This window comes from Rhipicephalus microplus, chromosome 2 (genome assembly GCF_043290135.1).
Source record: "Rhipicephalus microplus isolate Deutch F79 chromosome 2, USDA_Rmic, whole genome shotgun sequence".
Classification (NCBI taxonomy): domain Eukaryota; kingdom Metazoa; phylum Arthropoda; class Arachnida; order Ixodida; family Ixodidae; genus Rhipicephalus; species Rhipicephalus microplus.
This window is the reverse complement of record NC_134701.1, coordinates 270050935-270068776: the sequence shown is the minus strand read 5'-3', so window position 1 is coordinate 270068776 and position 17842 is coordinate 270050935. Positions and strand designations below refer to the sequence as shown.

Below are 17842 nucleotides of genomic sequence, written 5' to 3'. Positions count from 1 at the left end.
GGCCACAGCGCTGCCAACACTTCCTCAAGGCCTCATTACACGATGCGTTCGATCTAAGTGTCGCGATACTTTTGCATTGTGTGCAGTATGAGACGCGGCCGCCAGTATACAGCCCCCGGTCAGAAATGGTACAGGTCAAGCATTCTCTAACGATCAGGCTGCTGGCATGCTCGTTTCTATTTTTTTTACCCGCAACAACCATAATAAATCACGCAAAGGAAGGGGAAGCTACCGCTCAAGCCAAGAATATATTGGCTGAAGAGCGTGCGAAAAAAAAAACAAAAAGAAAAAAAAACGGCCATTCCACAAGAATTCTCGAAGCCATCCGTTTCCACAATAGTGCCTTTCCTGTACTACTGCAACCATTTTCCTGTGTCCCTTTCTACCCTTAGCAGTTTTAACGTGATTATTTCGCGCAGGCGCATAGCGCTGCGGCTTCAGCCGACCGTACTTTTTGCGAGAATTCAACAGCATTTGCTGCCGCGGTGGTGTACAGTCGGCGATGTCGTTCCCGAACCGAAAGGTCGCGGGTTAGATTCCTGCAGCGGCAGTTCGTTCGGGGGCGAAAGTGCTGCAGACCCACGTACTTGGTTTAGGGTGCACGTTTTAAAGAACTCCGGAGAGTCAAAATGCCCGAAGCTCTCCGCTATGACGGACTTCGTAATTATGATCGTGGGTTCGGCACGTGAAACACCAGCCGTTATTATTACATCAATGTTGAAGGTTCTCAAGACAATATCGTTTATGGATTCTTGTTAATAGCGTCTCAAAAGATCAAATTAGCGTTCGTGAGGCATATAACGCAGCTACTGGTGACGGAGTATGGACAGTTTCATTTATTTGCCCTCATCGCCTTCCATTTTCTCCACTACGGCAGTCCAGCTCACTTCATCAACTCTCTCTAAATAAATAAAGAAAAAGAAAACGATGTGTTCTCCATGATGCGAGAATTAGAGGCGATGTTACGGTCCAGTTCGTGGGATAAGGTACACCGTTTCATTTTTCACGATTATTGGCCTAGCAATATATACGGCACTATCCAATCAGCACGTTCTCAATACGACATTCGTTCGAACGTGTTTATACAGCCCTATAGTACTAGCGGCCGCAGAACCCCGTTATTGTTATCAACCGCTACACATTACTGTCTTTTGTTCCACTCTCGTCTGGTAGCCACGTTCTTCGACAAATGATGATTTCACTGCAGTAAGTGAGCGAGTTGGTTAAGTTGCATACGCAGAGCAGAAATGGGACGTGTGCATAGACATTCGTCATGCATTGATATCAGTCACATTTCTGCTCCCGTCAAAAAAAAAAGCTCCGAAATCGGAAGAAAAGGAAAGTTAGTCGGAGTTACGTATAAGCGCATGTTACGCCTCATGATTTTTCGTCAGGTCCCCGCCCTATTATAGACGACAATAATTGATCGCGGTACTGTACTTGCCAAACGGACGCACCTCTGCACTCCCTGGTGGTCCTCTCGACAGCCTGTTCCAGCTGTGCTGCCCTCTGGCGGCTGCGTTCTACAGAGGTCTCCAGGCAAGAACTCTGGTGAGCCATTTGGAACGACCAGAAAGCCAGGGCACGCGTGCACGCCTCCATGATGATCTCCGGGCTGTAGCCGGCCAGCACCATCTTCGGGCGAACGAGAAACGAATGCACCGTGATTCGACCCGACAGCACGCTATCAGGCGCAATCAAACGAATAAACAAGCAAGTAAATAAACAAACAAAACAAACACACGAGAGCACACGACCTTGCAATGAAAAAAAAAAACAGGAGGACTCACTGCGCAATGAATATATGTATATATATATATATATATATATATATATATATATATATATATATATATATATATATATATATATATATATATATATATATATGAGATATAACAGACAGTAATGCCAAGGAATGTACAGGGGAAGTTATTAACATTAATGGAATGTAAATAAGAAGAAAGAAAAGTGGATGAAAAAATTACCAATTCGAAGGTCGTAGGTTCGTTTCCTGCTTACAGTTGGTAATTTTTTCATCCACTTTTCTTTCTTCTTATTTACATTCCATTAATGTTAATAACTACCCCTGTACATTCCTTGGCATTACTGTCTGTTATATCTCATTATTATTGTGTTAAAAACACGGAAAAACGAGCCCTTAGATATAAACTTCTTTCCCTTATATATATATATATATATACGGGTGTTTCAGCTTCGCTGACGTGAAAACCTGTGAAGGGGCGAAGTTTGTGCGCCGATGTTTCCCAGAAGAAAATCATTACTTTTTACTGCTTTACTCGCCACCGGTCCACTAACGCACCATCACTCTGCAGATGTGTTTCAAAAAGTGGTGTTTCAAATTGACGACTTTGCCGCTGCGATGCGCGCTTGTGTTTCTTGTTTCAGATAAAAGTGTAAATGAGTAAGGGCTAGTGTTTTTTTTCGTTAGACACGATATTAACGAGAACTAAAAGACAATGATGCCAAGAGAAGGTACCATTGTCTGTTTCTCTCATTACGCTTCTTTTGGTGTAATTGCAGTTCTCTTTAATATTGTTTCATATTCTCATATTCTCACGCCACTGTTAAGACAAACATAGTATTTTAGGCATTAACGAGGAACCTTTCACTCATAATGCCACGGGGAGCAATGGCCGGGGGTGCTACGCAGGATGATCCGAGCTTCTCGGGCAAACGAGTATATGCTGCGAGCTCGCGGCATGAAGACAGTGCGGAGCGCGTGATAGCAGCGTTGATAAATATGGCTACAAGGGCGCGCAAATGTTCCACATGTGAAAACACATGTGGAACATTTGCGGTGGTCATCAGAGAAACACTGCGTGCGAACACGTCAGCGCCACCACTCAGTCAACATTCAGCGACGTCAGTGTGATTGCCGCGCTATACCTTTCATTGCGACAGCAATTATATGGACAGTCTCGGCTGGTTTTTTTTTTTTTGCCGTCGCCGTCATTCACCGTATATGTATACGCATCTACAAATATTAAAACTCAAGAAAGGAAAAAAAAAACGCCACCCGCACTCGGGGCCCAACTCACCGACGCGCCGACACGTGCTTATCTCTCACGCGTACTTTGCCCCACAAATTGAGGGGGAGGGGAGTAAAATGCCTGTGTGCGCGTGCGCTTATGCTTCGGTGGGGAGAATCGTGTGCCTTCGGCTTTCACCGGAACGATTGCGTTAGTTGCCGGGCCCACAAAGGTCACTTCACTCGCTGCACAAGCCCCGTTTGCGAAAAAAAAAAATCGCGCTTTTCTTACACAGCGAAGTATAACAACACTCACCGTTCGAAAGTGCTCTGGAGGGTCGACTTCAACGCGCACCAGGTCGAACTTTCCTGGCAGTTGAACACCGCCTGCCGAAGATGCGAAGTCGGTCGAATGGGGGAGGCATTAATAACGAACATGAAAGTCATGCGCCTTAATCGGTATCACGACACAATATCTGGTTGATGCATCTGTTGTAGTTATCTACTTCAGATCAATAAAGGATGAAACCCAACGATTATTGTCCACTGGTTTCAACCCTGTCAAAATTTTACTAACCTTCAGTTTCCATTACATCAATATACTCTTATTCTATTATGTGTAGCAACGAACGTCTCGCAGCTAAGATAGCAAAAAGGCCAGAATATTCACTAGTAAATTTGAACAGTGAACGATTTACATCTGTATACTTCACATGTTGCTTCGGTTGGTGCTATGCGTACTGTATTTGTTATGCCAGCCCCGTACCATGACGGCGTTCTGTCGGACCCTCAACTTCACGAGGAAAGACATTGCGGCACAATAGCACGACACATAGAATTCAGGCAATCGGACTTCCCTTTCGGAATCGCATGTGACTGCATGCAATAGCGAGTGTGACACGTAGGTGTCGATAAAATATGTTTTGCAGTACTCTCGTGATACAATACTTACACCGAGGCACACTCTATATGAAGCAAGACTGACACATAATATGGCACCAACTAAGTGTTCCAGAAACATGTCATACAACACAATAAAAGGCGAAAAGATTATGAAAGGAACGTTCTCGTAGCTTCTTCGAGTGTATAAAACTCACTGTTCAAAGGCAATTATCGTACTCTTAAGCTCAGTATTCACTGGAAATACTTACACGCCGGGCATACGGGGCGATCGGCCAGCTCCCGCGTAGCGTCTTCCTCACAAAACACATCTGCATGCGTCATCAGCTGCTAAGGAGGCACTGACAACTTTTGACCCGACTGGTGACTACAAAGACTGTTAATGCGTGAGGACTGCGATTCGTAAACTGAAAACAAAAAATCTACCGATTCGGGTGAAGTCGGCCGAATACTTGTGTTTGACCTGCCGTATACTAACTAGCGTAACACTATCACTGTTGGCTGCCGCATTTATTCGCATACTGTTTGATCTGTTTGCTGGTGATGGCTATCACAGCAACGACACGTAGTTTAGGCCATTCCTACGCATATTTCTCGTATTTTGCAATAATTCAATTTTTTTTTACGGCGTAATCTCTGCATCTCTTCCTTTCCCCTTTTTGGTCGAATGTTGATGGTGTTGAATGATCGGGAAATTTTTTGTGCTACCGACGCCCAACACAGAGAGGCAGGGGCCCTGCTCGGAGATGTTCGAGCAGACCCGGAGTCTGCATGCTTTGTAGACGCGGCGCAGTATACGGTCGATTAGCGGTTGTCGCAATCGATCACGAAAGTTGTGCTATCCCCTGTGCGTCTATTAGGAACGCCACTCCCGCTACAGCTCAAGAAGTCACAGCTCTCGCTCTACTTGACGATATTACCGGCAACACATCTATACATAGACTGACGAGTGGTGTTCCGAGCCTTTGCGTCCGGATCGGTGTTGGCCTAAGTAAGAAGCACCTCATAGGTCATAGGGATTCTTCTCTTAACACCATCATTTCTAATGATATCGTAGCACGTAAAAAAACTGAGACACGGGATAAGAGAAGGAGTTAGTTATGAATTGGTTTTGAATTACCAACACGCCCAACTACGCACCCTTTTACACCATCATTTCGTTTCTGGCTCACTTCGAATCACCTTTGGCCTCCATGACCTATTCCTAAACGATATCCCCACGCCCGAGTGCGCGTATACTTACTGACCGTGATGGAGAGCCTGGCGGATCTGCAGACTCCAACCAAGCGGTTTTTGGGGACGTTCCCGTAATTTTAAACGAGGTGACGAAACATTACCAGCTGGACGAAAGGGGACGTCCGAAGAGGACTGGCGCTCCACGCTCAGGAGATCAAAGCATTTGCATCAATTCAGGGTCATTCAAAGCCCGTGACGCGGCGATGAGGCTCGGCCTATACCCGTCCCGACGTGGGAGTGGCCCAGTATATAGTGTTTCTAAGAGCATTAATAAAGCACTGTCTGTCAGTGTGCAGGATTAAATTTGTGAGAAACGGGTCTCGCCATTTCCCGACCTAACTATTTCGGTAGCAATGTATCTTGACTCCGCGGCTGTATGTGTGCTAAGGGCTTCTATGGTAAGCTATTTTCTGTCCCCTATTTCAATTTGAAAGAGACGTTTAACTTACAGGCACATGCATGAAATGCACACTTGCTTGAAATTGTCCGACCAGTGAGCGGCACTCGACTTTCTTCTCTATACGTAGGCGACGCCGGACATTTATTGGGGGAAAGGGTTCAACCACCTTCTGTGTATTTTTGGTGTGCGTTAATAAATGCGTCAAAAGACAAAAATGAACTCCCGTACTGGTTGCGCCAACGTCTCTTACTACACCTGCCACACGCACATTTAGCTCGTCGTACGCGAATTATCGCTTTCTAAAGGCGCCCCCCCCCCCCCCACACACACACATAAAGGATACGAGAGCAGGAGGTGACCTGAAAAGAAACGAGAAAAATAAGATTACGTTTGTATGACGACGAATATGGCATTGTGGTCTCATCGTAATCTAGATCATTATTTTTTAACATAAAGAAACGTATGCAAAGCAAAATATGTAAATACAGAGTAGGCAGCGCTAAAGAATTCAAGACAGGCACGCTACAATATTTTCCTACACATCATGCAGTCACAACGAATACAATTTATTTGCACAACATGTAAACACGCTGCCTCATTTAGTTCAGTCAGGACAAAGCCGATAGAAATCTGGCATAACGCGTGAAAACAGGGTAAACGGGGTAAAATGTTTATGGGCATCGATACGAATAAGTGCCAAGAACCTTCAAGTTGTGGCACACGTTATACTTAATTTAGGTGCTCCTATATTCCTATAAACAAAAAAAAAGCCGGTGCAATTTATTGCTCTCTTACATTAAACACCGCTTTGAGATCACCGTATAGCGCTCCTCAGCACATCGTTGGCTTCTCACGAATACTCTATTAATAACCCATTTAATTTCGCACTTATAATTACGACGTGTATTTGAAACTTCATACTGGAAAAGATTAGTGATCATATTACTAGTGGCCCCATCACACTTTTGAACGCTTCCTCAATATTTTTTTTTTGTCTTGTATAAGGCTGTACAATAAAAGCTCGTAATTTCGACCCACCGATGATTCAGTGGGAAATCGAATCATTTCGACGCGTTCTCTGGTCCCAGCAGGCATACGTATATTGCTCCATAACATACAGCTCTCGTTGATTCGGACCTGTTTGAGCGCAACTCGGTACAATTCGGACGATTTCAGGAGCTCGCCGAGCACGAAGCGCCGCAAACGCGCGACTATAAGGGTCGAAACCAGCGTCCACGAACAGGCGACACGTACGGCCGTGGGCCTTCGTAAAGGCGCGATCGCCATCCACAATTTTACCACAATGTATAGCGTTGTTAGCGACCAAGATTTCAGCGGCTGCGCCAAACTTGTTTCGATTTCGATTTCACCGGGTGCAGGCGAACGGCATGGTCATTGTGTGGTCGTGTCGATATCGCTCTGGAGCGCGACAAGCCCGTTTCGTATTCAACGCGCGCCTTCGGAACTGAGTCATCTGTAATTGCGCAATAGCCAGGCAGGCTTATTCAGCGGCAGATACGGTATACTCAGAAGTTTTCATTCCGACTCGCGCCTTCGGAGAATTGCGCTGCGTCTTCTGAGGTGCGCGGCTTCGTCCACAGCAGACGCGGCACGCACTCAAGATCTTCGTTACGACTTCGGCCGATGAGCGCGTAATTTCACAAAACTCAAACATGGGGTGGGAGCTGTGGAAGATGAAGAGCGTCAGTCGCGGTCTGCACGCTGGCACAAAACTCGCTTGCCTGACTCATTTGGACGAACGACTCGCTGCGCTGTTTTTCCAGCGAAAAAATAAATAAATATCGTCCCGTTCACGTGCTAGTGTTGATGGTGGCGGTACTCAATAACCGGGATGTAAAAAAGATAATCATTTTCGGGTTTAACATCTCAGAACCACAATGTGATTATTAGAGACGCCGTAGTCACCGGTAATTTCGACTACCGGGGATTGTTTAACGTACACATGCGCATGGGCCTAAAGTATTTTCGCCTCTATCTAATATGCGGTCACCGCGGCCGGATTATGACCCCACATTCTTCAGAACAGAACGGAAGGTTTTATTGTGCTAAATGAAGAATACATGTGCATGATATACAGAAAGAGGTCCCATAGTCAGAGACTGCAAGGGGACCTCTTGTACAATGTAGAATTGAGAATGATTGTGATGTACATAGCAGGGAGACAGAGCTACAGTAAAATGCAATTGAAACAAATAAAGTAAGAATATACCCTTGTAATCTCACAGAAACAATTTAAAGCAAGAATAACGCGCTAACTTCAATGACAAGTGATTACAGAACGCAACTCACAATGAACAGGAATCAATTAAGAAACAGCAAAACAGGCTAGTTATAGTTGACATGATATGATTTTTTAACTTCGAATTAATTACCTTCAGGGAACGGCATACTTTAATGTCGGAAGGTAAACTATTCCAAAAAAGTATTCCGGAAAAATGAATGGTTTGTTTGTCATAAATGGTGCGAACTTTTGGCAGTAGAAAGTTATTGTTACGGGCAAACCTTGTGACATTGTTATTTGAGAGAATGGTAGTAAAGTGTGGAAGTTGGTTATTTATAGTTCTATACATGTAAATACCAAGGTTATATTTAACTAGCTCAGATACAGTTAATATATTGTTTTCGTGAAGTAGTGACTTAGCGTTAGAGAGATATGGGCTTGACGTGACAATTCTTATCACTTGGTTTTGACTTGTCTGAACTAAAGTAAGATGAGTGGTGTATGTGTTACCCCATGAAGTAATACAGTAAGAACAGAGCAGGTTTTGGCTCATGACACGGGGTCTTGAGTCACGGTCACAATGTGAACGAAATCGCGAATGACAAAGTGTGCCATGTACACAGCTAAGTACGTTATTCGAGACTCGGAATTAAAATGCCCTGATGTAACGGACAGCTGCATATTGTTTTCTTAAAACTTTAAACGATGCAGCATTCGGTCAATTAAAAAGGTGGTGCCACCAAATTTGTGGCATGCGTGTTCTTTGCTGTATAAGCGTTTCCTTCAGCTCCAGGAAGCATGATACACACACCAAGATTAGTGTATTTTCGCTAAATAACTTATTATTGCTCTGCTTATGTGGACCATTTTCGGTTTCGCGGTGCCGAATCGGGCAGTGACGTCGATGCATAGGTGGCTTGGTCACGTGAGCACACAAGGCTGTGACGCACATCGTGTCGAGTTTCGTCTGCTCTCATACACACGTGCCACACCGAGCGCCAGCAAAGCAAACGCGCTGACAGTCGCCATGGGCCAGCTGCAGTAACATCGAGGCAGTGGCAAGGCAAAAGGCAGCAAGAAGGAAACAAAGCGTTTATATTTACAACGTATGTACAACCAACGCCTCCTCTAGAAAGGTGCCTGAGGAATGGCTCGCGCTCCCAGCGGAGTTGGCCTGTCTTCAGTTTTAAACAAGCTCCGCACGGTGACGCTCGCGACCGACACTATCATCACGGCGGCGGTCGGAACCAGCTAAGCGTTTTTTTATCTGCGGCCCATAGGGGCGCGTCAGTCGAGAGTTGTTCGAGACCTGCAACTGTGCACCACTGTTTCGGAGGCTATGCAAAGTGTTGCGTTCTTGCACCGTCCGCCACAGGTGACGCTAGCCACCGAGAACATTTTAAAATGAAGGAGGAAAATGGTGTGGCTGCTGTTTTTCTTCTCGTGCGGCAGGCATCTTTCTAGAGGAGGCGTTGGTACAACGTTGCAAAACGTGGACGAGGAAGCCGCCCTACGCGTCGGCCTTTTATAGGCGCCGAGGTGCCGATGGAGGATGAGACAGCCCCGCTGATGGACGAGCGAAGCGTCTCTGAGCGACGCGTCGAGTGTCTTTTCGAAAGCACTCAGAGTCCTTGACAGACGCACACAGCGTCTCTGCATGGACGCCAGCACACTCGTAACAGCAGGCATGCTAGTTCTTCTCTCCTTGTTCACAAAATTCGTTTCGGAGATGGCGGAGGGTCACTCACGCCCCGACAACTGCCGTTGCTTCTCCTATTCTGAAACGTCAGTGTTGCTGCGCAAGCGATGGGACTAGATCACGAGAGTGAGCATTCTGCTACACTTTTTGGAAGTGAATTAAAATATATTGTACGCGTTTGATGTGCCCGACTCTTCGTGTGGAGAGTCCTTTCATACAGAGGAAACCCACAACAGGCTTGGGATAGCCTCGAAATTTGGTGTCACCAGTCATTTTCTCCTGTCCCATGATATCCGAATCGATGAGCTTTTATTGTATTTAATTAGCGTGGCATACCATACACTACCACCATCCCCCATTTTCGGTTATTTTTATAACAGTGCGTGATCATTATCATCATCAGCCTGACTACGCCCACTGCAGGGCATTTACTTGAATGATACCTGTTCCTCCTTGTACTTTTAGCGTTACACGTAAATAAATCAGAAACGGGAGCATATAGCTCCGACAGAAGGAATGCAATACAAACCCAAGCAATGGTGGTCAGTTTCTTCCGGCATTTGGCCAGGTTACATGTCAGCACATTCGCCATGCGATCAGCCGCGTAGCTTTCCTGGGAAAGAAAGATAATTAAAGGGACACGAAAGAGAAACGATGACTTGTTTTAGATTGACGAACTGCACTCGAATAACTATAATTTCACGGTTTACTACCATAGGTTAATTATTAGCAAAGAAAATGAAGGCAGAAGTTTCATTTTTTCAATTTCGCGCCGCAATTTCTGTGCGTGGCGTAAGAAATTTCAAAATGTGTTTTTGGTATTTTCGTGACACTGGATCGATGAAACCTTCTGAAGCTTCGTATGTGCTAGATCTATGACGCACACAGATGACAATTCTGTTTATTTTTATCGATTAGAAGCTACGTAGGGTATGGCAGATGTCTTCAAAGTATACGACGTCTTGGTGTTTGGTCCGGGGATCGCAACGTGGCTTCTCCAGCCGCATTTTATTTTCGCTCGTTTTCTCGAAGCGTCGTGTCGCGTTAAAGAGCGGCGTTTTCGGGGCTGTGATATTGTACTTTACTAATACGCGAAAAATTGCTCTTCTCTTTAGTAGTAACGTCACGTCGGTGTGCACAGCCACGCGCGCACTTCAGCAGCTGGTTTCGGTGCCGTGAGCTCTTATCCTGCCACGCAGTTCCGCACGTAACGTTTCTTAACGCACCAAAACTGCTGCTAGTTTTGCAAAGATCGATTCCCCCGATTACCATGAACCTGATAAACGTGTTAGTGTAAACGCGCATTAACGAATACCAATTCATGAGAAACTATAATCTTTACCTGAGCGAAACCGTATTTGTGTTCTGGCAAATCGCGTTCACTGAAAAACAATTTCACGGCCGTAGAACGGCACTTCAATGTTCCGCCATCCGATGTATAGCGAATGCAGGGCGGAACAGAGAAGAAGACACATACCACACGCACAACGCTGCCCCTTTCACAAGTGTCACGATACTGGAGGGCGGCACTCCACACCAATCGTTGTGTTTAGAGATCATCACGCAGAGATCGCGCTGCTATCAGCAGTTGCCATGTGGATTCACTATGGGACGAATGCGCCTGTCCCTCGTTTAAAAAAAAAAAAGCTTGTTAGGGATGTTCTCAGGACATCCGCAGGACGTTAATTTGATCACAGGGAATGTTCTGATAGTTGTATAGCTGAAGTCTGAATGAAAAAAGATCATATTTGGACAGCCTTTATGGCACGCAACTTCAATCGTCACCTATCTCTCTGCGCGCCGAGCACATCCAGTCACAAACGGCGGGTGGTTATCAGCGTGACATAGCATTTTTGTAGGAATAAAGTGGCCCGCGCACAGTTTGCGAGGGAGCAATGACAAACATTTCAGGTGACGATCATTTCTGTGTGGCAGAATGACGCTGTGGCAGATACCCCATTGTGTGGCAGATACCCCGTTGGCCGTGGGCACATAGGCACCCGACAGGGGACCTCAGGGCGCGACGAAGCTCTTTGGGCCGCCACAGCATTGTTGGTACCCACCACCAGGGATACTAAAGAAAATGGAACGCTCGCTGAACACAGTGACACGCTGAAGTGTCAGTGCCCTTTTTTGGCACGTTTTCAAAGAACGCTTCCTGGGCGCTTACATAATCAGCCGTGACCCCCCTTGCTCACAACTAAAAAAAGAAAATGATGATATGCAAGTACGGTTCTGCTGCGTCTACTCGCTAGGCTACGCATTGGAAGACTCGGTTCTGCTGCGCCCATTCGCTAGGCTGTGTGTTCCGGCGCTACCATCAGATCTCGTAAACTGCATTGCCGGGTGCCTATAGGCAGGCCCTTCAGAAGAGGGGGGCGAAAGGAGAACCGTGCAGCAACCCCCCCCCCCCCCCCCCCGTCACAATAAGTGAATATATGGGGCTGCTTTTCTTACTATGGCTAAAATGTCCCTCAGGGATGAACACCAACAATCCGGCCTCGTGACCAATCAGGGGTTTCAATACATGTGGCCTGCGGGTCGCATGCGGCCCTCCGACCTTTCAATATAGCGGCCCGTGGCTTCACGTGGAATGAAGTGTTTTTACGTTGAATAGTAATCGGACTATTTTCTCGCCTATTGCAAATAATCGCGCTTTGTTAAAAGTAAGCTTCTGAGACGGGAACGATCGACAAAAGTATTTTCTTCTTTGAGACACACCGTGCGGTCACTGATACATCAACATAAAACGAAAACTATACTTGAGACTATGCGTTGAAATTGTAAAATCGTTGTGGAAATCAGTATCGACATATTGATACGTGTATGGAACTGTCGCCCCGACACAGCTGAATTGGCACCCATATGAAGAAGACGACAACGTGGTGGTAGTGGGTTGGACTCTCGAGCTTCTCCCGTTGGCCTGCTTGACTGTGCACTCTCTAAGCCGTTAGCAAGACCAGCTCTCGGTGAATAAATCTTCCCCGTAACATCTTTTGGTGGAAGGTGCTGGGTCTTCACACAACCCGGCTCTGGAACTCCGCAGTGGACGCCAGCTTTGTCCAGCCGCGATGCCTGAAACTGGCACTCAGGCCTCGCCATCCACGCCGGCTCCATCACCTGTGATCCCCCCCCCCCATCTTCTCGACCCTGGCACGTTTTCCGGGACGGACAGCACGGACGTCGAAGAATGGCTCGCATTATTCGAGCGCGTCAGCAAGCACTACAGGTGGGACGAAACGCTTATGCTGGAAAATATTCTGTTCATATACCTACGGGGTACGGCACGCGCCTGGTATGAGACGCATGAAGAAGAATTAACCAGCTGGGACACATGCAAGCAAAAGCTTCGCGATTTGTTCGGTCGGTCAGTTGCTCGTCAGATGGCAGCCAGGCAGGAACTCGCGTCGCGTGTTCAATCATCGACGGAGTCGTACGTCACATACATCCAAGACGTACTGGCACTGTGCCGGAAGACTGACAAAAAACATGTCCGAGGCGGACAAGATCAGCAACGTGTTGAAAGGCACTGCTGATGATGCTTTCAACATACTAATGTGCAAGAACTGCACCACTGTCGACTCCATCATATCTGAATGCTGGCGATTTGAGCAAGCTAAAAGCAGGCGAATCACCCACCACATCGCGAGACTACCAAACACTGCTGCGACTTCGTCTTGCGAGGATTCTGCAGCGTCCCGTTCACTTGCGCCTCCTGCCAATATCGCAAGGATTGTTCGCCAGGAGCTGGAAGCCATGGCACCCGCTTCCTATCAGCTCCCTGCGCAAGACAACTGGACAACAGTCTCGCTTATTCAAGCCGTCGTACGTCAGGAGTTTGCTAACCTGGGCGTCCAGGTTCCCCAGCCCGCCAGACTTATGCCGCAGCCCATGAGCACTCCCGTCCACAACGCTGACCACCACTCTGCTCCACTTGTCGCTGCGGCAGCTTCGACTCCTCGGTTTCCACCACGCTACCGAAATCCATCTGAGTGGCGCCCGCACGATGATCGACCCATCTGCTTTTCTTGCTCTCGAGTTGGGCACATTTCCCGCCATTGCCGCGACAGGTGGTATTTCCGGCCAAGCTTTCGTAATGTAGATCGCCGTCAGGACCGCGGACACTCTTCGCAACCCGGTTTTCCGGATGACTATATTCTGGACCCTTCAGCTCGCCGTTCATTTCCACGCTCCGAACCGTCCTACGCTGACGTCGTCGCCCAGAAAAACTGGTCTAGCCGCACGCCGTCACCTCAGGGTCGGCCGTCACGCTCCCCTCAACGCCGCCGCTCTCCGTCACCGGCTTATTCTGCCCATTCCCCGGGAAACTGACGAGTGCAGCTCCTGGAGGTGGCACTGCGTTGACGACTTGGAACGAAAACCCTCAACCGGCTACAAGTTCAAGACGCAATTTACTTCGGGTGTTCGTTGATGGCCACGCCGTTACTGCTCTAATTGACACTGGTGCTCAAGTATCTGTTCTGAGTTCTACACTTCGATCTCGCCTGAAAAAGGTTCTCACACCAGCTATGTTCTCTATACTGTTCGAGTTGCCAACGGAAGTCGAACATCGGTGCTTGGTATGTGCACTGCCCGTGTTACTGTTGCTGGTCACCACACTTCCGTTCTCTTCGCAGTCCTCGATGCTTGCCCACACGACGTCATCCTTGGAATTGACTTCTTAACCGCCCACTCCACCCTCATCGATTGTTCTACCGGTATCTTACGGCTCGAATTGCCTTTGTGCTCCAATTTCACTCCTCGAAGTCGCACTCGGCTACGATCCGGGGAGTCTCTACGGCTACCGCCCTAGGCTGCTATGTACATTCCTCTGTCGCCCTTCCCATCCGTTCCTGATGGAGACTATCTCGTAGCTCCCCTCATTGATTTGACCCTTACGCACCACATCGCACTACCACATACTATAGGGGTTGTTGCTAACAACACGGTGCTACTTCCAGTTCTGAACTTCTCTACGTCGACCCAAGTGCTTCCCCAAGGCATCACTTTAGCCGATCTTTCCACCCTTGATCAATGTTCGATTTGTTCTTTTACACCTGACACTAAGACCATGACGAAACCTGTCATCACGTCGCAAAATAAGGCGTTCCTCGACAAAATGATATCCAGCGACCTCTTACCTTCCCAAGTTGCGGCGCTCTGGGGTGTTCTATTTTCTTACCTGGATATCTTTGACGTCGACGACCGTCCCCTGGGCCGCACAAGTGCCTTAACCCACCGCATCGACACCGGCGACGCCAGTCCACTCCACAAACGCCCTTATCGCGTGTCACATGCTGAGCGCCAAGTAATGCAGACGGAGGTCGAAAAAATGCTGAGTAAAGACGTCATTGAGCCTTCATCGAGTCCTTGGGCCTCCCCTGTGGTCTTAGTTAAAAAGAAGGACAACACCTAGCGTTTTTGCGTTGACTATCGCCACCTGAATCGGATCACCAAGAAGGACGTTTATCCTTTACCTCGAATCAATGATGCGCTCGACTGCCTCTACGGCGCCAACTATTTCTCGTCCCTTGACCTTCGATCCGGATACTGGCAAATTTCGGTCGACGACCGCGACCGCGAGAAGACAGCATTCATCACACCCGACGGCCTTTACCAATTCAAGGTCATGCCTTTTGGGTTGTGCAATGCCCCGGCTACTTTTGAACGTATGATGGACTCTCTTCTTCGCGGTTTCAAATGATCGACCTGCCTCTGCTATCTGGATGATGTAATAGTTTTCTCGCCCTCCTTCGAAAGCCACCTGTCTCGTCTCTCGGCAATTCTTGACGTTTTTCGTTGCGCTGGTCTCCAACTGAATTCGTCGAAATGCTCATTTGGACGTCGGCAGATTAAACAACTCGGCCACCTTGTTGACGCCACTGGTGTTCAACCCGACCCTGACAAAGTCCGTGCAGTCCGAGAATTCCCGGTTCCGCGTTCCGCACAAGAAGTTCGCAGTTTTATTGGGCTCTGCTCATACTTCCGCCGCTTTGTCTTCAATTTCGCGGATATTGCTAGGCCCCTCACGGATCTCCTCAAAAAGAATGTGGCCTTTTCTTGGGGAAGGGACCAAGAACATTCCTTCGCGTCGCTAATTACCGCCCTCACATCACCACCTGTGTTGGCTCATTTTGATCCAGCGGCTCGAACAGAGCTTCGCACCGATGCAAGCGGCCATGGCATTGGTGCTATACTGGCCCAGATACAGAATGGCACCAACCGTGTGATAGCCTACGCTAGCCGCCTTTTGTCGCAAGCGGAACAAAATTATTCCATCACTGAGCGGAAATGCTTAGCCCTCGTTTAGGCTATTGCGAAATTCCGTCCGTACTTATACGGACGTCCGTTCGCAGTCATCAAGGACCATCATGCGCTTTGCTGGCTGTCGACGCTTAAGGACCCTACAGGAAGACTCGACCGATGGGCACTTCGATTACAGGAGTACACTTTCTCGGTTGTTTACAAATCTGGAAAGCTGCACAGCGATGCTGACTGCTTATCCCGGCACCCTGTTGATCCACCTAGCTCCACTGATTTGGAATCCGATGCCTGCGTTTTAGCCATCATTGACTTTCTGCACGTGGCTGACGAACAGCGCCGAGATCCATCGCTGCTCACCATCATTGACCGCCTTCAATCGCGTTATGCTGACCCTTCTCTTAGCAGATACCTGCTTCAAGACAACGTTTTGTACCGCCGCAACTTACACCCCGACGGCGCGGAACTTTTACTCGTCGTACCGCATCACCTGCGAAAGGATGTTCTGCGACAATTCCACGACGCTCCAACTTCTGGACATCTAGGAGTCTCCAGAACTTACGACCACATTCGACGACGAGTATTCTGGAAGGGTCTGTACCGCTCTGTTCGCCGTTACGTCACATCTTGTGACCTCTGCCAGCGCCGAAAGAAGCCTACGACTCCCCCTGCCGGTCTACCTCAACCTATAGAAGTTCCAGCCGAGCCATTTCATCGAGTGGGGTTGGACTTGCTAGGCCCCTTTCCTACTTCTACAACTGGAAATAAATGGATTGCAGTGGCCACAGACTATGCCACTCGGTATGCAATCACTCGAGCGCTACCAACCAGCTGCGCAACCGACTTTGCCGACTTCCTGCTGTACGACATTATTCTCCAGCATGGCGCTCCGACTCACCTGCTCACAGACCGTGGTCGCTACTTTCTATCTCGTGTGGTTGATGATCTACTCCGATCTTGTGCTACCTGTCACAACTTCACCACATCTTACCACCCTCAGACTAACGGCCTTACGGAGCGACTAAACCACACATTGACGGACATGCTTTCCATGTACGTATCTACCGACCACACTGATTGGGACATAGCTCTGCCGTTCGTAACCTTCGCCTATAACTCGTCGCGTCATGAAACAGCAGGCTACTCTCCTTTTTATCTACTCTTCAAACGTCATCCCTTACTGCCCTTCGACACACTGCTTTCATCAGACCACCCATACTCCACCTCGTACGCTCAGGATGCAATCACCCGTGCCCTCACGGCACGTGCGGTAGCGCGTGCTCGGTTATCGTCGTCGCAGACAGCACAGAAGTCTCTTTATGACCGTCGACATAGAGATGCCGTTTTTTCTGCGGGATCTCTTGTTCTACTGTGGCTCCCATCTCGACGTGTTGGCCTCTGCGAGAAACTACTATCGCAATACGCTGGGCCCTACCGAGTCATTTGCCAGGTAACACCTGTGACCTACGAGATTGCCGCTACCACAAACTTATCAGCTGCTGCACCCAGGACGGAAGTTGTCCACGTTTCTCGTCTCAAGCCCTACAACGCCGACTCGCTCATTTAACAGGCACCGAGACGGAGCCTTACGGGCCGGGGTGATGATACGTGTATGGAACTGTCGCCCCGACACAGCTGAATTGGCACCCAAATGAAGAAGACGACAACGTAGTGGTAGTGGGTTGGACTCTCGAGCTTCTCCCGTTGGCCTGCTTGACTGTGCACTCTCTAAGCCGTTAGCAAGACCAGCTCTCGGTGAATAAATCTTCCCCGTAACAATATTTTTCAAAACCTGACGCCGACTCTGTCAGAAAATCGATAAGGGACAGGCGTCATTTCAAATGGCAATGTTAAGTGACATTTTGTTCGTTCATACTACTCCCCCCCCCCTTTATGTTCTAATTAACCAGGGGGACCTTCCATGTATTTGCTCTCGGCTTCTTCGGCAGCGCCGCTTTCTTTTACCAGTGGCGGTTGGCGGGCATCTTACTAGAAATAAATCATGAACACAAAATTCATTTCATGACGACACTGGTGTCTTGCTGAAATGGAGGGAAATGATGAAAAATTGAGAGGAGGGGGGTTGCCGCCGAATCCTCCCTTTCCCACTTC

At 48.0% G+C, this 17842-nt stretch overlaps 1 protein-coding gene across 2 annotated transcripts in view; it reads right to left on the bottom strand.

The window, feature by feature from the left end:
- LOC119169231 (E3 ubiquitin-protein ligase CCNB1IP1) overlaps positions 1–17842 on the bottom strand; it is a 32351-nt gene that overhangs the window by 12389 nt on the left and 2120 nt on the right. For both annotated transcript variants that reach the window (XM_075881502.1, XM_037420344.2), the window contains exons 2-6: positions 9999–10082; positions 5872–5887; positions 4144–4203; positions 3309–3379; positions 1458–1635 (exon numbers count right to left, since the gene is read on the bottom strand). In XM_075881502.1, the coding sequence (XP_075737617.1) occupies positions 1458–1635; positions 3309–3379; positions 4144–4203; positions 5872–5887; positions 9999–10061 (388 nt within the window). In that variant the 5' untranslated portion in view covers positions 10062–10082. The remainder of the gene's footprint in view (positions 1–1457; positions 1636–3308; positions 3380–4143; positions 4204–5871; positions 5888–9998; positions 10083–17842) is intronic.